This window comes from Quercus lobata, chromosome 5 (genome assembly GCF_001633185.2).
Source record: "Quercus lobata isolate SW786 chromosome 5, ValleyOak3.0 Primary Assembly, whole genome shotgun sequence".
Classification (NCBI taxonomy): Eukaryota; Viridiplantae; Streptophyta; class Magnoliopsida; order Fagales; family Fagaceae; genus Quercus; species Quercus lobata.
This window is the reverse complement of record NC_044908.1, coordinates 86,595,936-86,621,153: the sequence shown is the minus strand read 5'-3', so window position 1 is coordinate 86,621,153 and position 25,218 is coordinate 86,595,936. Positions and strand designations below refer to the sequence as shown.

At 35.0% G+C, this 25,218-nt stretch overlaps 2 protein-coding genes across 2 annotated transcripts; one reads left to right on the top strand and one right to left on the bottom strand.

Annotated features, from left to right (window-relative positions):
- The first annotated feature begins 17,007 nt into the window (after window positions 1-17,007).
- On the top strand, window positions 17,008-19,854 carry LOC115991380 (receptor-like protein EIX2). The gene has a single exon (XM_031115080.1). The coding sequence runs from the start codon at window positions 17,008-17,010 to the stop codon at window positions 19,852-19,854; it is 2,847 nt and encodes a 948-aa protein (XP_030970940.1).
- Window positions 19,855-22,687: 2,833 nt separating this feature from the next.
- LOC115989277 lies at window positions 22,688-24,288 on the bottom strand. The gene is made up of 2 exons (XM_031112948.1): window positions 23,171-24,288; window positions 22,688-22,892 (listed from the first exon to the last, which is right to left on the bottom strand). Exons 1-2 carry the CDS (start codon window positions 24,213-24,215, stop codon window positions 22,855-22,857), a joined length of 1,083 nt encoding a protein of 360 aa, XP_030968808.1. The 5' UTR covers window positions 24,216-24,288; the 3' UTR covers window positions 22,688-22,854.
- Between the last annotated feature and the right edge of the window lie 930 nt (window positions 24,289-25,218).

Below are 25,218 nucleotides of genomic sequence, written 5' to 3'. Positions count from 1 at the left end.
TAGCAGAATACACATCATGGTGTCAGGTCTCTCCATGATTTCAACTTAATAAAGTATTTTTTTGAGAAAAACTTAATAAAGTATGTCTTTATCAACTTTATTCAGTTGATAAAGTAAAAAAGTATGTCTTTATCAACTTTATTCAGTTGATAAAGACAAACATTTTGCAATGACTTAATATTTTGGACCCTAATATACGTTTGCATGCAATGACTTTAATTGAAGACATTATAAATTGTGAGCCCAAATGAGCTTTCAGTTTCGCCATATATGGCTAGTTGGATTTGTCAAACTTTGCCATGTCCCCTTTTATACGTTTCTATAGTCTACTTTAATTGAAGACAAATAAATTGCTTGATCGAAGATTGAAATTTCAGCATTGTCGCATGACTTGCTAAATTGTCTTACCCCCTATTATGCGATATGGGTCTAGATTAAAAAATGGGAAAATTTTAGATTTTAAAAAAAAAAAAATTTGAGATTGGGTACTGGTGGCAAGCAGACACCAATGACGGTGGTTGGCCACTGGAAACGTGAGATGTTAGTGGGGTGGTGGTTGTTGTATTGCAGATAATGGGGTCAAAGGACGGAGGTTAGTGTATAAATTTTATCCTTTGACACAACTTTTTAACTTTCAGTTTGAACCGGTGCAGTCTGTCTTGGAAGACCTAAAAAGTAAAAAGTTTATACAACAATACACGTAACAATTTATGTTTTTTCACATTTTAAAATATGTTATTTGAAATATGAAATTAAATATATTTTTTATATTATGAGTATTTTAAATATTTTAAATATATATTTTCTCATCACTTTTTAAATCACGGATTTGATATATATTATCATGAACAGCAATATTTAAAATTTGCTACTAAACAGCCCTTAACTTTCTTTTTGAGAAGAACCATACCATTTAACTTGAAAGCAAAGAATATTTATTTTGAAAAATACCGTAATCGCAATAGAATAGAGAACAGTGGCGAGTCCATTGAAGATCACATTGTCAATAATGTGAATTCTGAGGCATTGGGCAGGTCTGCTGTCAGGCTTTAAGGGGAGGGAGACTTTGTGTGTTGTGTTTACATTGTCAATTTAAGGGTAGGCATTGGCAGGTCTGCTGTCAGGCTTTAAGGGTAGGAAGACTTTGTGTGCTGTGTTTCCATTGTCAATCATGTGAATTCTGTCAGGCTTTAAGGGGAGGGAGACTACGTGTGTTGTGTTTACATTGTCAATTTAAGGGTAGGCATTGGCAGGTCTGCTGTCAGGCTTTTTAAGGGTAGGAAGACTTTGCGTGTTGTGTTTACATTGTCAATAATGTGAATTCTGCGGCATTGGGCATGCATCGAGGGACCTTCGTTGCCTATAATTCTATGTGATATAATAACATTAAACTTGTTTGTGTACTACTGTCACATGTCCAGCGGTCTTCTTTTTTTTTTTTTTTTGGTAAACAGACGATGCATTGAACAAACTAAACACTTATACATCGGTCTTCTAATACTTATTAAAGGTTTCCGCGGCTTTATAAACGTCCACGTCAGTCGGTATATAATAGAAAAAATGTATAAAATTTACATAGCTTGGTTTAAAAAAGATTTATATTATTTAAGTTATAATTATGTAAATTTACAAGTTTGTTAAAATAATTCTGTAAATTTACTATTTATTTTGTATTTAATTTTTTATTCCTTTTTTATATGTCTTAAGGACGAAGGAAGAGAATACATAGTGAATATTGTGTGCGAAAAAAGATAAATAATTAAAATTTTTTTGATATTTTAATGAAATGTAGTCTAAAATAAATAATTTAATATAGGATGTTTTGAAAAGTAAGTAAAATAGAAAAAATAAGTTCTTGTGCTAAAATGAATAAGAATTATTGCACTAGCTAGTAAAAATGCTCTAGTTGGTAGGTTTTACACTTTACTTTGCATCATCTTTTGGTTTTGAGTGCACAACAATATTTTTCACATCATTTGAGTTACAAAATAAATGACAATATTTTTTATAAACTGACTTGACAAGGATTTATTTTTTTATTTTTTATTTTTTTTAAATCTACTACTAATATCATTTGTTTTTGCCTATCATTAAAAATATACTACATAAGCTTGTGTAAAAAAAATTTGTAAAATTTGTTGCTTTTGGACTTTCTCTTTTGATATAATTCTTACCGATTCAAAAAAAAAAGAAAAGAAGCAGTGCTGACTAGTCTAATAAAAGATATTTCCGGCGACTTTCGACTTCATTATGCTAATACTTCCTACAGAACGCAATCAACTGATGTATATAAAGAAAGGGTTCTGAGCAAAATCATACTTATTGAACGTTTTAGGCCCTTTAAAACACAAGTGGTTTAACATAGTTATTTAGCCAAGTCATTACTTAAGTAAATTATTCAAATCTAGGTTAACATAAGTAAATCATATCAAGTAAACAATGCAAAAAATAAAGAACACAATAATATGATAATCCAGAAAAACCAAATCGGTAAAAAACCTGAAAATGATTTAACCTGACTATTCTTAAGGTAAAACAGGTCCACTATGAAAGAATTGAAATTTTATAATAGCGACTTAGACCACTAACATCCTATTGTTACCTCGAATAAAAAACTTACTACCACGACCATATAACAGCTTCAAGTCCATAGATTACTTCTTTCCTTGATCCACAGCAACCACAAGTACTCACACTTGTGTTTTTCTTTAAGTTCTTCAAATAGCAACTGAATTGATCACCAAGCTCTCGACATCAATCTTGATCTTGATAACTCTAAGTGTGTATGAAGGCAAACACCTCTTAATTTCACAAGAGATTTACACACATAGCATATCAACAACCTCTAAAATGTGGCTAGAGTTTTTCCTTTTATATTTAAGACAAAACATAAAACCCTACACGTCATATAGGCTTGGGCTGAGTTGGAAAATTCTGTAGAAAAACAATTTGTACAAGTTTCGATCGATCGAGTTTAATTTTCAATCATTCGATCCTTGCAGAAATTGAATAGTAATTTCCTGCAGTTACTCGATTCCAACTTTACACAAACACACACTTTGAGTAGCTTAAATTTAGACTAAATGTTTTGATCATGGTTTGCCAACATATACATATTGAAGTTCTAATACATTAGTTCCTAATTTCTTAGAACCTAACAAACTTCCCTTTTGACAATCTGTGACAAAACACATACCAAAACAAAAATGCTCAAAGTTATAAAACAGCCCATTACAACAAAATGCCCAAAAATAATTCAACCTGACTACTATCTACCAATTGTCAGTGTAGACAGTAGCACAACTGAATCAACCTGTAACACTCAACAAACACATAAACGCATGTATGGAAAATACAAGTAAAAACAAAATAAATTCTTGATTTCACAAAACAGAAAATAAAAGACATATATCATAAATAATTTCATAATATAAGGGTACGTTTGGTACACTGAATGGAGATTACGACAGGAATTGTAATATTTATTTCTAGTAAAAAAATGTGTTGTAATGTAATAACTAAACCTATTCATTAGTTTGGTTGTGAGTTATAATATTAGAATAAAACTTAACATTTATTTTAGGAAATATCTTACTCATATAAATATATCTCTTTAAAAATTGTTATTTTTAAATTTAAGAGAGATATGTATTATTTTTTATGATTTTTTATTTTTATAATTGTTAGATGTATATGGAAAGTTTGTTTATTTGGAAATATATTAAGTTTTGAAATTATTGCACTTACTAAGGAATAACTAATACAACTTTTTAAAGAGGAATAGTTATTCCTCATTTTGAAGAATAACTATTCATAAGGAATGACTATTTCTTGTAATAAAAATATAACCAAACTAAAGAATAACCAAACCATATGAATAACTATTACATTACAGCACCTACTACAATCTACCAAATATGCCCTAAATCAATAATCAATGTAGCACATGTGAAGCAAGAAACAATAAAAGTAATAAAAAAAATAATGTCTCCCCCTAACATATACATCCCATAGAAACAAATATATCATGAGCCAATAAAAAAGAATACATGATGAATCTCCTAAATACAATCTAAAGCTCCCCTTATCAACATAAACACAAAATCTCCCCATCAACATGTATAAATACTCCCCCTTTTTGTGACGAATTGCCAAAGGGCAATTAAGACTCATCATCAAAAGGTGGAGGCAGGGAAGAATGTTGAATACTCACCAAACGCTTGTAAAGCCTGAAGCTTAGCCAGCACATCTACCAAAATTTGTCCATGTGTCGCCTGAACGGTCATGATAGTCTCCAACAGACCTCAAAGGTTGGAATCATTTGAAGCAGGAGATGGAGGATCAACTACGGCAATGGGATTGACAAACTCCTCAGCAGATGGATCACCAGATGAAGGAGGCTGAGATGCATCACGTGTGGAAGACTCTACACGAGGGCGTTTAGAGCTAGCTTTCATCAGAGCCGCTCTTTGCCTAAGAAAGGTGGCACCTATGGGGGCGATGATATGAATAGGCTCGGATGCAGGAAAATCCTCTAAACCTAAATCTAACAAAATCCTATGAATGAAAATCGGAAAGAAAAGACCATGCCCTTTCGAGCTACTCCTATAAACCTCAACTAAAGTGCTAATAAACAGAGAGGGAAAACAAATAGAAGCATCGGTGACAAGAGCATACAAAAAAGCACATCTCTTAATGGGAATAGTGTGTAAATGAGAGATAGGCCAAATAGAATGACATGAAATCTGGAAAAATAGATAATTGAGCTTAGTAAGCTCATGAGAGGTGATACGAGGATCAGTACCCCACTGAATGGTAGTATCAGTGATGAGAGACATGATGTCGTCAAGGGGAGGAGTCTTGTAACACCCCAATCCAATTTTTATAATTAAACTATATGTTTAAGTGGTTAAGTATGATTAATATTTTAAGCCACTTACTTACAAAGTATTTAATGAACATATTATTTTATCATGTCATTAAATAAGAATTTGTAAAGATTATAAATAATTGAAATGGCTATTTGTATTATAAGTACATATTTAGTATGTGCAAAACTATATTTAGTGGTTAAGTTATGAGACATATATATATATATATATATATATATTTATAGTTGTTGGTGTTTTAACTATGTATGATGCATGAGATATTATAGAACATATATGCTCTTTTAATATGATAGATATAACTTTATAAAGATAATGATATATATATGTGTGTGTGTAAAGTGATATTATTATTTGTAAATGAGTGTGAATGCAAAGAAAAAACTAAGTGTGAATGCAAAGAATATATATATATATATATATATATACAAGTGTGAATGCAAGAAAGTTGTGTGAATGCAAGAAAGTTGAAAGTGGGTGAGATATTTGTTTTTCCCTAGCCATACACGTATCCAAGCCCCAAAAGTCTTCCTACCTTTCTGATTTTCTTGGCTGCTCCTGAAGTCCAGCAGCTGCTTTCTTCTTTCTCTATTTCCCCTTTCTTTGTTCTTTCTTCTTCCCTCCTTACACGGCAACATCTCTCCCTTCCTTCCTCACCAAAAATTCTAGTTTCTTTAAAGAAGAAATTAAACAATTAGCCTTAAGGTTTCATCTTCAAAGTGTGTGGGTAAGTAATTAAACCTCATCTGATTTTGTGTATTTGGATAGTATAATTGTTTGCTTACTTTCCCTCTTTGTTCTCTGCTCTGTTTTTGGAAGCTGAATTGGTGATGCTGTTTTAGTTACTGGAAATATTGATGATATTTGGTCTATTGAATGCTTATTAGGGTATTTTAATATGTATATTATAGGTATAAAAATACCCAAATTAAATTAAGACCAATTGCTATTTTTTGATGATTTTGTAAGATTATGTACTGAAGCTGTCTCTGTGACAGATTTGATGCTTACTACAAGAAAATTATGTATTAAATTGTATATAGTGAATTTGAATGCTAGGGATAATTCCTATGAAACCTAAGACACTTATGGTTGCTATAGTAGTGGTCTCACAGCATTTGGATGAACATAAAAATAATGGTTTAATTTATAAGTTGCATGAATTTCTGACAGGACAGATTTGAGTATGCTGTCTTGTGTGATTTTTAGTAAATCATGGGTTTATGCTTTGACTCCGAAATTTTTATGGTATATACTGAACATATAGGGGAGTAGTTATGTAAAATTTCATGACAATTGGATGTGTTTTAGTAGCCCGTTTGTATTTTACAAATGGAGCCTATGCTGCTGGAATAGAACAGTGAATAGTAAGGGACATGCCTAACTTTGTGGATTTAATTATCAAGTTATGGTGAATGTTTTGAGCTATAATTTGATATGCTTATCTTTTGGTATGTTTCGATCATAAATTAATTTTGTGTAACTTGTTTTGAGGTTTAGTACCCAAAGGAAGGGGTTGTAAACCATGGGATGGTTGTATGTATGAAGCTGTTTTGCCCGACGTGTTGTATGTTATCATATGAATCTATATAGTTACATGATCATGCTTAAAAGATTTTATATTTATGCATGCATTATTGCCCTAACCTTAAAGCACCTTTTTGAAACAAAGTTGGCTCTTTTAGAGATATGGGATTAATATAAGAATGTTGGTTTCTCTAGGATTTTGTACTTGTTGTTGATGAATGTATCTTTGTTTGTGGGAACCTCGTTGAGGTGGGATTAGGATTTCCTTAATTCTAAGAAATAGGCTTTGAGTTGATTGTGAAGTCTATGACAAGGAAATTATGGATAGTAATAAGCTTCGATTTATGGTTTAGGTGTTACCAGTATCCAAGTCTAAGCTCCTTCGACTTTAGGCTCTCGGTTCCTCTGCTTTCAGGTAAGGGATAAGTTATATGAGCATTTGGTAAGTCATGAGGTTATTTAAAGTATATTATGCATTAAAATGTTTTTGATTAGAGATATGGCATGTAATCATTATTCTGACAAAGTTATGTTCGTGAGTTTTCGAAAAACTTATGTATATGATTTAAGCATATTGATTCCACGAACATGATGTTTAATGAAAAGAATGGAAATACTATTATTATGAAATGTTATGCAAAATAAGAAATTGCAGTATGATGTAAAGTATAAAATGTTTTCGGGTTATGTCCTCTGGTGATCTGAACTCTGCTAGTAGGGGTTAATTACTAGCTTTCCATGGAAAATGTTATATGATTTGGCCATTAAGTGGGACTGGCTCTGCTGTACCCGCCCCTTGTTGGTTACGACCAACTTGTGGGGGAAGCCAACCTACCCCCATGGTTGGAAGATATGTATTATGATGATGTGATCCCAGGAATACCTAGCATTGTGGGGAATGCTGGATGCCTAGCACCGTGGTGCTAGAAGCCTCCCAAATAAGTACAGACTTATCAGATATGTGCTAACCAATAAGTAATTTTGAACAGCTATGTTATGTTATTAATCATGAGAGAATTATTTTGTTTAAATGCATTGTGAAAAGTGAAAACTCTCATGGCAAGAAGCAGTTTCTAATGAAAAGAAAAGCTGTTCATTAAAGATAAAAGTTTCCGAAGTTCTGTTATGCTATAAAAGTAAAGTTTCTGATAAAAGTACAAGTTTATGTTTAAAAGTATCAGATATTTGTTTTTATGAAACGTTAAGTTTTCTGATCATGAAAGTTATAGTATTCTATGAGAAGAGGTTTATAAAGAAAGATGTTTCTAGTTTAATACAAAGTTGCCGAATAATTGATTTACGTTAAAATGATTATTTTGTAATGAGAATATATGTGGTGACTTTGTAGAAAATGATAGAAGTTTAATCCGAAAGGTTTTGGTAATATCAAGCTGATAAAAAAAAAGGGAGAACAATTATTTTCCTATGAAAAGCGTATAAGTTATTATTCTGAATAGTATAAAATACTATGCATGGAAAGCTGTTCTCCTATTTGATTATGCATAGAATGAAATGATTTGATTTACATGCATCCTTATTGAATTCTCATATATCTTACCTTTACTGAGCTGTGTAACTCACCCCTTCCACTCTTTCAGTTAGCAAGTTTTATTTTGGAGCAGAGGGAGCCTTAGTCGAGTTTTGGAAGGAGCTGGTTTAGTTTTATATGTATAGATCCTAAACTAGCAATATGATGTTTAGATTTGGTAGCATTGTTTATTTTAGGATCTAATGAAAGTGTATATTTTAAAGTATCAAGCGATGTATTATGTAAAAGTGTGGAAATAAAATGATTGGTGGATTATGTTATTCTTTGGAGTACAATGTAGATGCTCTGAATGTCAAGTCAAAGGTTATATAATTTAAGTAATGAAACAAAGATTAAAAAAGAAAAAGAAAGCTTTTAGTATAAGTTTTGTAAAAGTTAAGTGGTTCTTGTTAATATCAGGTTTAGGCTTGATATTAGCATGCCGGTCATGGTCACAAATCCGAGTATCGGGTTTGGGGTGTGACAAGTCTCATCATAAGGATAAACAGGTTGTTATACCAAAGGTACACCAAGAGCAGAGGCCACTACCTGAGGAGTAATGACATACTCTGCTTCCCTTATCCAACTCTTCACAAACTGAATGTTGGATGAAGTGGAGCGAACAAAGAGGTTCGAATAGAACTCTCTGATCAAAACAATCGGAGAAGGATGATCTACATCTAAAAAAAGCAACCAACTCCTACAATTAAAACTCCTATGAATCTCAAGATAAACCTCATCTAAAATCACTTTTCGATTAGCCCACACTTTCTTATAGATATTCAACTTCTTAAAGGTTTCCTGATTTTTCGGGCTAAGAAATCTATCACCTTGGAAAATAGCGGTAGAGGAGGTGGAGGTTTTCTTATGAGTTATAGACTTCCTAACCATGATGCTAAGGTAGGAAAGGAAAGACCAAAACAGAAACCACAAAAAGAAAACAAAGAAAACCAAGGGCAGACTACATCAGACAGGGTTAGAGAGAAAACAACAATAGAAAATATCATTTTATATAACGCATGAACTGAATGAACAAATGATGCATGCTATAATGCATTGAAAACAGTTCAATTATACTTTAGAAACCAACAATTAACTTGAACATTGAGTTTTAGTACAAAAACCCCAAATTTTGAAAAACCCAATTTCAAAAAGGAACCCAAATTGAGCAATTAACCATCATACTAGTTAAGAAACATCATATAATGAATTAATCAATCAATTTTACAAGTCAATTTTACCAATTATAGCCCAATTGAACAAAATCCCAAATTTCATGTAGTTTTAAGCCCTAGAATTTCAAAATTTTCTCAAATCACCAAATTGATCAAATTAATGCATGGAACACATGTTTACAACATCTAAGAATAAAAACCCAGTGATCAATTTTGAAAGAAACCAACTCAAAAATCAAAAACCCCAAAAATTTATAGGTCTAAAATTTCACCTAAAATGCATGAAAAATGTAAATAAAATGAAAAAGAAGGGGTAATAAGGTCTTATTGGCACTTGAAGACAAAAACCCTTGAGAAAAATTAGGAAGAAAAGGATAAAAGATTGACTTGAGGTGGATCGGTCCAAGAAGGAGAGAGAGAAATTTTGAAAAAGTATGAATAGTGTGATGAATCACGTGAGAAAAGCCTTTTAAAAAACTCTCTGGCCGATTTTCGATCGGTCGAAAAAATAGATTTGATCGATCGAAAATCATATTGGATCGATCCAGAACCAATTAAGAACTGATCAAGCCAGGCAGATTCAAACCTAATTTTTTATCTCATTTTCAATCGGTCGGCAACAGGTTCAATCGATCAAAAATCTGGAAAAAGCAGTTTTTTGAAAAACAAAGCTTTTTAATGCAGAAATTCCTCAAAGTACATTGTTTTATGAATAAAATGCATGCATATGAGATGTAAAGTTTTTCAAAAACACTTGAATTCAACCCAGATCATCCAAAAACAAGATTTTCAATCAAATTTGTCCTCAAAGCTCAAAGCTCAAACATTAAAACATATTTTGCATCAAAATCAAGAAACTTTTAATCTTGGATGGCCACAACAAGTTCACACACAATATAGTGTACTAAGTTTAGCAAATAATAACTTGTGTAGTGTGTGCAACTAGAATAGCTTGAGATACATGTAAGGTGATAAGTAAATAGTGATCAATCACAATTTTTAAAAAATTCCTCACATATGTTTGAAAGTGATTATCACCTAAAGAGTTATATCATATAACTCTCACATCTCCTAGAATACAAGCTTGTAATCATGTAAGTTTCTTGTTTTGCCTCATAATGTACACACCAATTTATTTCAATTTGAATTTATTATATCCTAATAATGTACACACTAATTTTATTATTATAAGCCAAGGCTACACCTCATATTTTTTTTGTGCATGTGCTACACTTTTTCGAGTACAAAATCATATGATATACACTAAGGTGTTCATGATTAGCTAGTAAACAGTGGTAAGATAGTTATTTATGCCTTTCTCTTAAAATTTTTTAGTCCTTACAATCAAAAGCATGTGACTTCAAGATCAAGATCATGTGATCAAAAACTATAAACAACTCCCACATAACATGCACTACAAAGCTAAAACTAGCAAGGTGCAATGAAATAAGCTCATCCAAGCTAAACAAGATACATAAACATGTTATGTAAAGATAACAGGGCCAACCTTGATTTCAAATCCAAGAAAAATAATGCAAAACACATTTTTCCTTCATTTTCCTCTTTTTTTTTAATTTGTTTATTTGTTTATTTTTTTTTTGAAAAGAATTAACAAAAACAACCTAGCATGAAATGTATGAATGTTATGCAATGCAAATCCTAAAAACAAAGAAAACAAAAACAACAAATAAGAATGGTCACAAAGAATAGAGAGATGAAACACAAGGACCAAGAGAGCCAAAGATGACTAGGGACACAAAATCACACCAATTAATTAATGAAGTGCCTCAAACTTACTTCTATCAAGAGGTTTGGTGAAGATGTCAGCATTTTCAAGAGCCACAATCTTCTTTTCAACCAGATCCCTAATAAAGTGATATCTAATCTCTATGTGCTTAATCTTAAAGTATTGAACATGGTTCTTAGAGATATCGATAGCACTAGAATTATCATAATAGACAATCATGGTGTCTTGTGATATCCCATAATAACTCAAAAGCTTTTTCATTCAAAAAAGCTATGAACAACAACTTCCAACAACAATATATTCTACTTCTGCAGTAGATAGAGAGACAGAATTTTACTTTTTACTCATCCAAGCAACAAGATTGGCTCCTATATAAAAACACCCGCCAGTGGTGCTTTTTCTATCATTGGCATTGCCGGCCCAATCTAAGTATGAAAATCCAGCAAGAGAGAAATTTGATACTTTGCTATAAAACAATCCATAATCACAAGTTCCACTAACATATTTTATGATTCTTTTAACAGCATTCAAATGTGAAATCTTAGGATTAGATTGAAACCTAGAACATACACCAACACTGAAAGCAATATCAGGATGACTTACAGTTAAATACAAAAAACAACCAATCATGCTTCTATATAAAGTAACATCAACAGACTCACCCGATGGATCATTGGTTAACTTTACATTAGCAGCCATTGGTGTTCTAGCACGTGCAACCTTGTCAAGTCCAAATCTCTTGACTAGATTTCTAGTATACTTTGCTTGGTTGATGTAAATTTCAAAATCCATTTGTTTTACCTACAATCCCAAGAAATAAATCAGTTCACCAATCATACTCATTTCAAACCTCTTCTTCATTTCATTTGCAAAAGATTGAGCAAGAGAATATTAGTAGTACCAAAAACAATATCATCAACATAAATTTGAGCTACTACAAAATAATTTTTATCCTTTCGTATGAAGAGAGTAGTATCTGCAAATCCTCTTTTGAATTCATGCTCAATGAGATATGCAGTTAACTTATCATACCATGCCCTAGGAGCTTGTTTCAAACCGTAGAGTGCTCTTTTCAACTTGTAGACATCATCTGGTCTGTGAGGATTAACAAAACCCTTTGGTTGTTCAACATACACCTCTTCTTGCAACATCCCATTCAAGAAGGCACTTTTGACATTCATTTGATACAACTTGAAATTCAAATGACTAGCTATGGCCAAAAGTATCCTAGGGTTTTATGTTTGTGCAGTCCTCAGATTTGTCATTGGTTTTTGGGGAGTTTTTGGCACATTACTACTAAATAGGCCATGGCGAATCTCCTATTTCAAGTACCTGAACTATGTCAAAGAAAAGGTGTGGGTGACCGGAGCAGTGAATATGGTTACGTTACAAAGGCAGCTTCAAACATAATTGGTAATTATTATTGTTGTTGTTGTTTATTTTCCTCTTTTTCATTCATCATTTTTTTTTCCAAAATATCTAAATTAGTATTATTATCATCATTATTTGTCCCAATTTTATGAAAACGCCTTTGTTTTTGTTCTTCATTGATTCAACATGTCTTAGTGAACTCTGCTTTATGAAAACCCCTGTCGTAGACGCTTTACTTAATTTCCATCAGTTACGTAAATATCCTTTTACACAACTATGGTTGATCCCAATAAATTACACTATATTGAATTGAATATAGTTTATAGTTATCAAGTACAAAAATTCTCCATACCATTATATCAAGATGCGTTACATCAACTTAGGTAATTGTTCAAGTAAACCTTAATTATGTTGCATGCATTCCAAATTTTGATCCAGTATGAACTTGTTTAGGTTATTATTGCCATAGGGGGATGTCAGGGAATTTTTTGAAGGCTAAATAAAGTTGAAGCAAAAATTATTATTTTGGAGTTAAATCCGGTGTGATAATATTGACAAATTTTCAACACTCTTGGTAACAAGTTTTTTGTTAGGTACAAAATACAGACATCACAAGAGATATCACAACTGCTGAGCCACTAGGAAGGAGATAAGGAGTTGAATATAAATGCAATAGCAGATGAGGATAAATTTAAGTGTCAGTAGAGATTAGGAATAAAAGATCAGATTGTATTATCTTTCAATTTGAATTTAAAATGTAACTGATAGTAGTTTGTTACCATCTTTTAGAATAAGATTATTTCAGTCTTATTTATCTACATTGAATGGATGCAGGAATCTAGCAGAATTATAACAAAAAAACAGTCTCTCTCTCATGTTAGTAGGATTAGTCACCTTTGAATCCGACTAAAATTTTATGGTTTATAACAATTTTCAATGGATTATGGGTTTACTTTTTGGCAGTGTAAAAGGGGTTTGGAGTTGGAGTGAGAGTCTGTTGGTGTGGTGGTAAAAAGGATTTGAAACCATTAGAGAAATTCTGCAAATAAAAAATTTACTGAAATGATTCAGTTATTATTTTTGAATAATTGAACCTAAGACAGTAAAGACGTATATCGTATTTTTCACTTCTTCCCTTTTGCTTCTATAGCAAGGCACAAGGATAACTTTTTTGAATCCATGCTCACTGATTTCTTAAGCTAGGAATTTGTCATGACTATCTAGCTAATTTGCTTCATCAAAATTGATAAAGTCATAGTTACACGAGTCATAGTGAAACCAGTATATATATATATATATATATATATATATATATCTTGGCTTTTCTTTTCTTTTCTTTTTTTCAGTTTTTTCCCAATGCTACAGTGCTACTCATTTTTGCAAGATTTTATTTATATATATATTCTTTACTTAATTATTAAATTAACTAAAATCTAAGAAAATAATAGAAAAAATATCGATGCTTTGAAGGGAATCATACTCCCTCATACTTGAAAGCAGGAGATGGGAGCTGTACAAATTTGTGAGTTGTGACATTAATTTAATTTCAGCTGTAACAAAATGTGGATGACCCTTACGTAAAATTATCTTCATTAGGGGGACTTAATGTGGCCCATGTGTATTTTATTGTAATATTATTTATCTGAATTTATTATTTATTTGATAATAAGAGTGATAGATAAAGATCTATCCTATTAGAAGTCTCTAGTCTAGCCTTAAAAAGCCTGTGTTTGCCATCAAAACAATTTCTAAGGAGAAGGTCATAGACTCATAGACTAGAAGCTCTTCTAATTCTTTGCTTTACATTTAGTTTTTTTCTATAAATCATTTGAACCATGACTTTTTACTACTTCCAGTTCAAGTATGTGTTGGGTAAGTTCACTGTAATAACTATCAATTCACGCCTTTGAAAGAAAGAGATTGATACAAAGATGGCTGGCAATGATAATATCGCCATCAATGAAATACTTCTCCAATGTTAAAGACTCGAACAGTGGAACTAGCTAGGTCTAGATGTCTACATCTTTTAATTCTTTGACCCTGGTCTTTACCTAAATCAAAATTTGCTACTTTTCTTTTGTCTAAGCTAATAAGAAATTTCCTATGATTTTCATCTTTGAGGGGTTTAAACTTACCACTTCAAAACTTCACCGCCACATACTTGAACCATACCATTACTTTTTCTTTAGCATTTTCCTTTTCTTAACAATGATGTCTAATCTGTTGGAACAAACTTCCAGTCACTTTCGTCTTCTTTCTTTTTACTACGTGGTAGCTATTTAGCTTTCAAAAGCCCAGAAAAAATACAGCTCAAATAGGGCCCAAATTCCAAAAATAAAAAATACCGAATGGGCTCCATACCTATTATTACGGCAAGATGGATCATTGAGCCGCAACCAAAAATATCTAGTAAATGCGATTCGACAAAGATTGGTGCAAGAACTGAAATTTGATTGGTTACACTTACACCACTAGCTAACCAAGGCCTTTTCTTTTCAAAAAAAAAAAAAAAAAAAAAACCTAACCAAGGCTTTTCTCTTATTTTAATTTCAATATGATTTGTAACTAATTAATAGCATATTCTCTATAGTGATTATTCTTTTTACTGTTAAGTCAAGACATGAAATGATTTTTTTTTTGAGTTTGAGATAGATGCGATTCAAATTAGTTTTTAAATCACCTTTAAACCATAATGTACAATTAGCATTTTATGTCCAAAGCCTTGAGTCACAATTCAGTATATTCCCCTTCTTTTGTGTCCAAAAACCAAACTAAATGGGCTATAGCTTAAATTCCACAATTGGTATAAAGTCTATAACTGGCCCGTAAATTCCAGCAGTCCTAAAACTTCAAGTAAATTTCTAGAAAAACACGTGAAAGAAGAATACATTGTGAAAAATAAAAACAATTTATTTGGGTTGTGTATAATTTGACGGAAAATATTTAAGTATTAGTTGCATTCTTGAAAAATGCTTCAAAATATATTTTTTAGTGTCTGGTAACGTTTTCATAAATGCTATAGAAAACATACTTTTTACTTCTTTTATTTATTTATTTATTTTTTTAACATTTTCTCATCTTCCAAGCACATATATAATAAAAAATGGGAAAAAATTTTAGATTAAAAAAAAAAAAAGAGACCAGGGACTGGTGGCAACCAGCCACCAACGGTGGTGGTTGGCCACTGAAAACTGGAGATGTTAGTGGAGTGGTAGTAGTTGGATGGTAGATAGTGGGGAGTGGAGGACGGAGGTTAGTGTGAAAATATTATCTTTCGACACAATCTTTTTACTTTCGATTTGAACTAGTTGCAGTCTACCTTGGAAGAATTGGAAAGTTTTCCAAGTCTAGAACCTTTTGTGAAACACATGTATAATATACAAGTTATCCTTCTAGATTCATACCATTTATCATAACTTTTGTCACAGCTTAATGATATGTGCAACTATAATTGGTCATGAACCATCACTTTTACATAGATTTATAATTTTTTTTTCACTACTCATAATCTTACATATCAAAATCTCGGTAATATTTATTGTGATGTTCCAATTTGATTGATTGTGTAATGTGTGTGGGTGTGTGATGAGTCTCACATCAGGCATATACTAAGTTGAATTAGGCTTTTATTAACAACTACAAGAAACCTTAATTGTGATTAGTCATTTTGAGGTATAACGCATATGTGACTAGTACTTTTTCTTGGATTGTTATATTTATTATAGAAAAAGAGGGAAACCAAAATCCACAAGGTTGCATGGGATTTAAGGGGCAACTAGAACTACCAAGTTTATGTGCTATTAATCAAATTATGTAACCTCCTTGTGTTTTTAGTAAAGAGAAGTAGAGAACAAAACTATTTTTCTATGATTACATAATCTCCTTACGTCTACTATCAAAAAATATTATTAATAATAGAGAAATGTTAACTGATGTCATTGGGACATTGGTTAATAATTCATTTAAAGAAAGTTTTTATAGAAAAAAGAAAAAAAAATGTTTTAACAACTTTTTTATTTCCTATAAAAATAAAATCAAAACTTTTCTAAAATAGATTATTAATCAATATCTTAAATTCATTCGTTAACATGATCCTTAATGATAATAATCTCCTTAGTCATGTGTTGGAAAACGAGTAATGTCACTTAGCAGTTAAAGAGAGCAAAACTACATGACATAATCACACCTTTTAGATTCCGTTTTGGACAATATATATACTGCTTCCAAATTCCAAGTCACCTTTCTCACGTAAAGAAAAGTATGTCATGTCAAAGAAGAATACAGTCGTGTAACAAAGACTTAACCATCTTACTTTTTGACCTTTTAGTTTGAACCGAGTTCAGTTTCCGCGGAAGATTTTAATGGTTTCCCAACAAAGTTTGCGCTTATGAAACACATTTTCAGAAATTAAAACCGGAAACCACTACTACTTTTTGTAGCCCACGGTATTCGGACTTTTTTTTTTTTTTTTTTTTATGAACTCACGGTATTCGGACAGTGTATTTTTGTTTTTTTTGTTAGAAACAAGATAAGAAGAACGTAAACATCACTTTTTCTTACGGTGTCTAATCTAAGAAAAGAAATTTCCAGTGACTTTCGTCTTCTTTCTATTTTACTATTTACTCTAATAATTTATAATGAACGCAGCTATAAATAATGGAGGCGGGGATTCTCGGCAAATAAAATCTCATACTTGTAACATTGCACATTTGATGTGTATCGATGCTCTTATCTTAATCACAATCTTGATCATCTACATTCATCCTAATCATGGGTGGAACTTCCCTCCAATTTCTCCTCACTTTAGTTCTCCTTTTTTTGTGCATGAAACCAACTACTGCAAATTATTTGGGGTTAGCAGATACTCACCTTGGCTGCAAAGAGCATGAGAGACAAGCTCTTCTCAAGATTAAACAAGACCTTATTGATGACGATCGCCATCTTTCTTCTTGGAGCTCTGATCAAGATTGTTGCACATGGAGTAGGGTCACTTGTAGCAACCAAACAGGCCACGTCATCATGCTCAATCTTCAAGGAGTGGGGTCAGGTAAACTTAATCCTTCCTTGATTGAGTTGAAATATTTGACTGATTTGGATGTGAGCTACAATGATTTTCATCAGAGCCAAATTCCAGAATTCATTGCATCTTTCTCCAACGTAACATCCCTTGACCTTAGTGGTGCTAATTTTGGAAGAAATATTCCTTTTCAGCTTGGGAATCTTTCCAACTTGCAGTACCTTAATCTTGGAGGGAATAATTTTAATAAACCTGAAAACATAGAGTGGCTTTCTCTACTTTCTTCTTTAGAAATCCTTTACATGGATGACATTAACCTGAGCAAAGTCAATAATTGGCTCCATGTTGTGAATAAACTGCCGTACTTGACATACGTGCACTTGGACTCTTGTAATCTTCCGAATATTTTCTCTGTTCCTCTTGTCAATTCTTCTACTTCTCTGGATGTCCTCGATCTCTCTTCTAATAATCTCACTTCTTCTTCTTCAGTACTAGAATGGTTGTTCAACTCCAACACTAGTGTTGTTGAACTTTATCTCTTTGAAAATCAATTTCAAGGTTTAATTCCGATTGCTTTTAGCAAAATAAACACTCTTGCAGAGCTTGGTCTTGATTCTAATGAGTTTGAAGGCGAGATACCAAAAGCCTTTGGTGGTATGTGTAATTTGAAAACGTTGTCTCTACCATTGAACCATCTTAGCGGACAACTTGGTTTTATTCATAACTCGACACACTGTGCAAACCACTCATTAGAGTTTTTGGATTTAGGTCAGAATCAAATCATGGGATCATTACCTGATCTCACAACATTTCCATCATTGACATTTTTAGACCTTAGTCAAAATCGTTTGAATGGGACAATACCTGAAAGTTTGGGAAAACTATCTAACCTAGAGTCTCTGTATCTTCAAGGTAATTCATTGGAAGGTGTTATTTCTGATGCCCACTTCTCAAAACTTACAAAATTGAAGCATTTGTACTTGTCTAATAACTTATTGAATTTCAACTTCAGCTCTGATTGGGTTCCACCTTTCCAATTAAATGAGATAAATTTACGATTTTGCCAACTAGGCCCTCGATTCCCAAAATGGCTTCAAACTCAAAAAAATTACTATTGGCTTGATATTTCCAATTCTGCAATTTCGGATAGCCTTTCGAATTTCAATTTGGTCTTTCCTCCTCAATTAGGATATATGAATTTGTCTTACAACCAAATTAGTGGCCAAATTCCCAATTTGTCGTTGGAGTTTACTTTTCCCCCAATTGTGGACTTGAGTTCAAATAAACTTGAAGGCAGAATACCACAATTTTTATTTGAATCAGGATATTTGGATCTATCCAAGAATTTGCTTTCAGGCCCAATTTCTTCCTTATGTGAAGTTCAAAATGGGAAATTGAACATTCTAGATCTCTCCAATAACCAATTATCAAGACCGATACCAGATTCATGTTTGATGCATTTTGAAGGATTATTAATTCTTAATTTGGCAAACAATCATTTTCATGGGAAAATTCCAAGTTCGGTGGGATTTCTACATGAGATTGTGACATTGGATTTAGGTAACAATAATTTTAGTGGGAAACTTCCTTCCTCCTTGAAGAATTGCACAAAGTTGGTATTCTTTAATCTCAAACAAAATGATCTATCAGGACAGATACCAATGTGGTTGGGGATTAGTCATCCAAATTTAGTTGTACTTATCCTTCGATCCAATCACTTCTATGGAGCCATCCCGACACATATCTGTCATCTAGCACATCTGCAAATTTTAGACCTTGCTTTAAACCAAATCTCAGGAAGTATGCCAAAATGCCTCAACAATCTTACTGCTTTAACTCAAAAAGTGAGTCCAAATGCCACAATCAGCCATTCTCATGAAACACAGGTCAGCGACAATACCCTGTTTGATATGTCGTATGATGATCGTATGTTTTTTATGTGGAAAGGAAAAGAGCATGAGTATAAAAATATTCTTGGACTATTAAAAAGCATAGATCTCTCGAGCAATAATTTAACTGGGCGGATTCCAAGAGAAATTGTGGAACTTGTTGGATTGGTTTCCTTAAATCTCTCAAGAAACCGTTTGACGGGACAAATCACTTCAGAGATTGATATGTTACAATCATTAGATGCCTTGGATCTATCTCAAAACCAGCTTTCTGGTGGAATTCCTTCAAGCCTTTCTCATATTGATCGTCTTAGTGTCTTGGACTTGTCAAACAACAATTTTTCCGGAAAAATTCCGACAAGCCCTCACCTTGATACCTTTAAAGCAACCTCATATGAGGGGAATCCAAATCTTTGCGGAGTCCCGCTTCCAAAGAAATGTTCGGGGGAAGAAATAGCTCAAAATCCAGCTATGAACAGGAGCAGAGAACATGCTGGCAGGCAAGATGAGAAAGAAGGATTAATATCCATAGGATTTTATGTTAGTGTGGCCCTTGGATTTATCGCAGGTTTCTGGGGAGTTGTTGGCACATTAGTACTGAATATGTCACTGCGAGTCGCATTTTTCAGGTTCTTGAACAATTTCAAAGATAGGCTATATGTGGCAATATCAGTGAATTTAGCCAGAGTTCAGAGGCAGCTTCAAAACTAACTGGTAATAATTCTTTGTTCCCAACTTTTCTCTTCTGCTATGCAAATAAATCTATCACTTCTACTGCAGTTTGTTTCTCAACGCAAAAGTCTTTCGTTATTTTGATAGTACATGTTAACAATGTAAAGTGATGTGCAGTACAAGTAAAATAAGTAAAGTACAAGTACAGTATATTGGGCTAAGCCCAATGGACTAAACTAGACTAAGCTATACACTAACATCCCCCCTCAAACTCGAGGTGGCAAGGAGGAAGCCAACTGGAGTTTGGATATAAGATCACGAAGACGACCAGGCGGATGAGTCTTAGTAAAGATATCAGCAGGCTGGTCAGCAGAGGAGATGGAGAACAACTTGAGATTTCCTTTCTTGAGATGCTGACGAGTGATGTGGCAGTCGATCTCAATATGCTTGATGCGTTCGTGGAAGACATCATTATGAGCAATGTAGATAGCACTACGATTGTCACAATAAAGAGGAGTGGCAGTAGGCTGTGGAGCATCCATGTCAGCCAAGAGCCAGCGAAGCCAAACAAGCTCACAAGTGGTGTCGGCAAGGGCACGATACTCAGCCTCAGTACTGGAACGGGAAACCACATCCTGCTTCTTGCTGCGCCACGAGACAAGAGAAGTACCTAATAGGAAACAGAACCCTGTGATAGAACATCGATCAGTCGGATCACCTGCCCAGTCAGCATCTGAATAAGCATGAAGCTCGAGAGAAGATCAAGAAGAGTAATGCAGACCATGATAAAGTGTGCCTTTGACATATCGGAGAATCCGAAGAACAGCAGCATAGTGGACAGAACGAGATGCATCCATGAACTTACTAACCATACCCACAGCATGTGAAATATCCGGACGAGTAACAGTGAGATAGATCAAACTGCCAACCAACTGACGATAGCGAGTAGCATCGGATATAGGTTCACCATCCAAAGGTGTGAGCTTCGCATTGTATTCCAAAGGAGTGGAAACAGTCTTGTTGTCAGTGATACCGGCTTTAGAGAGAAGATCAGAAGCCTATTTAGCCTGGGAAAGATAGTATCCATCAGAGGATGAGGTAACCTCGAGCCCAAGAAAATAGCTGAGAGTGCCCAGATCTTTCATCTCAAAATGCTGACTAAGAAAGTGCTGAAGAGAGCGGATACCTGCAGAATCATCTCCAGTAATAATCATATCATCAACATAAAGAAGAATAAGAGTGATACCAGCAGAGGATCTTCAGACAAACAAAGCAGTGTCATGAGGACTCGAAGTGAAACCCTGCTGAGCAACAACTGAGCTAAACTTTTCAAACCAAGCTCGAGGAGCCTGCTTGAGGCCATAAAGAGCACGGCGAAGGCGGCAAACTTGACTGCCTGAGTGTGGATAGCCAGGGGGTGGTTGCATGTACACTTCTTCATGGAGGTCTCCATTGAGGAAAGCATTCTTCACATCCATTTGATAAAGAGGCCAACGGCGAACAGCAGCCACAGCAATGAGACATCTGACAGATGTAAGGCGAGCAACAGGAGCAAATGTTTCCTCATAGTCAATACCATACTCCTGAGTAAAGCCCTTGGCAACTAGGCGAGCCTTGTATCGTTCAACAGATCCATCAGCCTTGGTCTTAATCTTGTAAACCCACCTACAACCTACTACAGACTGACCAGGAGGCAAATCAACCATATCCCAAGTGTGATTCTTATGAAGGGCATCTAGTTCTTCGTTCATAGCTTGCTGCCAAAGAGGGTCAGTATGGGCCTCACGATAGGTGTGAGGTTCATAGAGGGTGGCAAGAGCAAAAGAGCAGTGATAATCAGTGAGATAAGAGGGAGGAATGCTTACCCGAGTGGAACGACGAAGTTCAGGACTAACAGGAGACTCAGGAGAGGGTGGTGCCACAGGATCCAATACAGGCGGGTCATATGCCGGAGACAGAACCGGAGATGAGTCGTCTGGAGAGGCAGCCGATGTTGAAGAATCCTCCACAAGTTCAGGATAGAGAGGAAGGAAAAGATCAGTAAAAATAGGAGATTCTGAGGAAGAAGATGCAGGAAACTGCTGAAGACTCGTGAAAGGACGATGCTCCCAAAACTCAACATGACGGGAGACACGAAGGCGACGAGAAATGGGATCATAGCAACGAAACCCCTTTTGAGACACACCATAACCAAGGAAACAACAGAGACGAGTACGAGGTTGGAGCTTTGTTCGTTCATGAGGAGGAAGAGAGACAAAACAAGCACAACCAAAAACCCGAAGAGAGGAGTAGTCAGGAGTTTGACCATAAAGAAGCTCAAAGGGTGATTTGTTGTGTCTAGTTGGTGAAGGAATACGATTAATGGTGTACACAGCAGTGAGTGCAGCCTCACCCCAAAAGCGCTCAGGAAGAGAGGCAGAAATGAGAAGGGTGCGGACAACATCAAGGATGTGACGATGTTTTCGTTCTGCACGACCATTTTGTTGAGAGGTGTAGGGACAAGACCGCTGAGGAAGAGTACCATGACTGTCTAAAAAGGATAAGAAAGATTTATCATTATATTCTTGGGCATTATCTGACCGAAAGACTTTGACAGTGCGATTGAACTGTGTTTCAATCATTTTATGAAATGTTTGATAAATAGACACAAGTTCAGACCTATGGTGAAGCAGATAAATCCAAGTATATCGAGAAAAATCATCCACAAATATGACAAAATATTTAGATCCCCCCTCAGTGGGAACAGGTGCAGGGCCCCAAATATCAGAATGAACAAGATCAAAAGGGGCAGAAGAAAAGGAGTCACTTTTATTAAAAGGCAATTTTGTTTGTTTGCCAAAATGACAGGAAGTACAATCAAATTTTTGAAACTGAACAGAACCTAAATGACCTTGAGAAGCTAACAACTGAAGACGAGATAAGGATGGATGACCAAGACGAGCATGCCATAGATCAGGGGAGGAGGTGGCAGTGGTTGCAGCTGCAGAAACGACTTGTGAAGGAATCTTCAAGTCATGAACCTCAAACATGCGACCAACTTTAAGGCTTGTCCCAAGCACTTGACCCGTCCGGGGATCCTGCACATCCACACCATGATTAGTAAACAGAAGATCTAATCCTAATTCACAAAGTTGACCAACAGAAAGCAAATTGAGGGATAACTTTGGGATATGAAAGGTGTCACTAAGGGATAAATTAGGAGAAGATATTGTTCCTTTATGACTAACAGACATAGGAGTTCCATCAGCAGTGTAAATGTTGATTGGATGTTCTAAGGGTGCCTTATCAGAAAATTGGGATTCATCAGGAGTCATATGGTTACAACATGCAGTATCAAAAAACCAAGGTTGTTTACCTGAGGTTACAGAAAGGGCAGTGGAAGTACGGGATAAAACCTGTTGAACAACTGCCTCAATATCAGCCGTAGTAAGTGAGGAAGTCAAAGATGGACCTGTAGGAACCGATGGATCTGAAGGACATACAGCAGCTGCCCGAGGAAGAGAAGCTTTATTATGCTCTTGCACAAATTTCTGCAGCTTGTGACAAACAGAGATGTCATGGCCTTTGGCACGGCAAAACTTGCAGCGAGTGCCTTTGGAAGACTGAGAATTGGGATGCCCAGAGTTTATTCGTGGAGGAGCAGTGAATGCAGCAATGGGAGGCTGTGGAGAGGGTGTAGCCAATACATGATCAGATGATGACATGTGATAAGTAGGTCGACGGTTCTCCTCAGAAATGAGCTCCTTGACTGCAGCATCAAGAGAAGGAGTAGGAGACCGGCTAAGCAGAGAAGCCCTAGTAGGCTCAAAATCCTCACGTAAACCCATCATGAAGTGCATAAATCTACGACGATCCCGATATTTGACAAACAGCTCAATGTCCTTAGAGCACACCAGTGGAGGATCTGCAGCAGAGAGTTGTTCCCACATAGTAGAAGTCTGAGAATAAAAATCAGAAATGGACTGACCTGTCTCTTGGCGCATTTGATAGAGCTTTGATTCAATGTGGAACTCCAAGCTTGAATCATTAGTGCAATTATAGCGATCCGCCAAAAATTTCCAAGCAGCCTCAGCAGTTTCAAGACGAGGAAGAAGATTATGAATGGAGGGAACAGATGTATTGATAAACCAAGACAAGATCTTACTCTGAATACTCTCCCATTCCTCTAGACGTTCCTCATAATCATCTGTTGGAACAGCAGTCTTGGAAGACTCTTCAGCAGCTGTGGCTTTGGACTTAGGGTTTGGTACTGGCTTAGGAATTGAACCAGTCACATACCTCCACAGTTTACGACCCTTGAGAAAGATAGTCATATTCTGAGCCCACGCATGATAACTAGTAGGACCATCCAACATAACAGTGATAGGACGTATGATATCTCGATCATTTTGTTGAGCCATAATGAAGAAAATGACCAAAAAATGGGATTTAGAGACCTCAAATGCAGAAACGGAGCTCAAAATCGGAATCTACGCGAAAAACTGAGCAAGACAGGTGCTGTCGAAAAATTTTGACTCGGTCAACGGTCAACGGTCAACGGTCAACGGTCAACGACGTGTGCTGACGTGTGCTGACGTGGCAGTGTGACGTCACTCTAGGGCTGACGTGGCAGCACGTGAAACGGATGCAGGCGCGTGAGGCGCGTGATGCGCGCGTGAGGCGCGTGGAACTGGCGCGTGTGGCGCGTGAGAGTCACAGACGGCGCGTGGCGGCGCGTGGAGCGCGTGCTCGTGAGACCGAAAACTTCTGGCGGCGCGTGGGGGCGCGTGTGATGTAGTTTCTGGCCGTTCTTTGTTGGGTTTTGCTCGGAATTGGCTGTTCTGTCACTTTATGCCTTTGCTTTGGCGGTTGGATGAGCAGAACGATGATATCCGAGACTTGCAGGTACTGTGGGCGTGACGGCGGTGACTCGCTTCTGCAGTGACCACTGGACGAAGACGAGGGCAGCGGAAAAACGCCGGAGATGTCCACAGGAACCAGAAAATCAGAGGAATGGCTCTGATACTATGTTAACAATGTAAAGTGAGAGAGAAAGACTGAATAGTCTGTATATTTGATGTGTAAAATAATGTACAATAGAGAGCCTTTATATAGGCTAGGTATGTGTGCAGTACAAGTAAAATAAGTAAAGTACAAGTACAGTATATTGGGCTAAGCCCAATGGACTAAACTAGACTAAGCTATACACTAACAGTACAATCAATTTCTCAATAGATCATTTGATGATTATAGTTACTATTGTCCATTGACATCAGAATCATTATCATCCTTTCTACTACTACTGATATATTATAAATAGTTTAATACTATTATTATTAACTTCATATACTTCAATTATTTTTTCTTGATGACTAAATTAGTATTATTATCACTATTATAAGTTCCAACTTTATGTACACATCT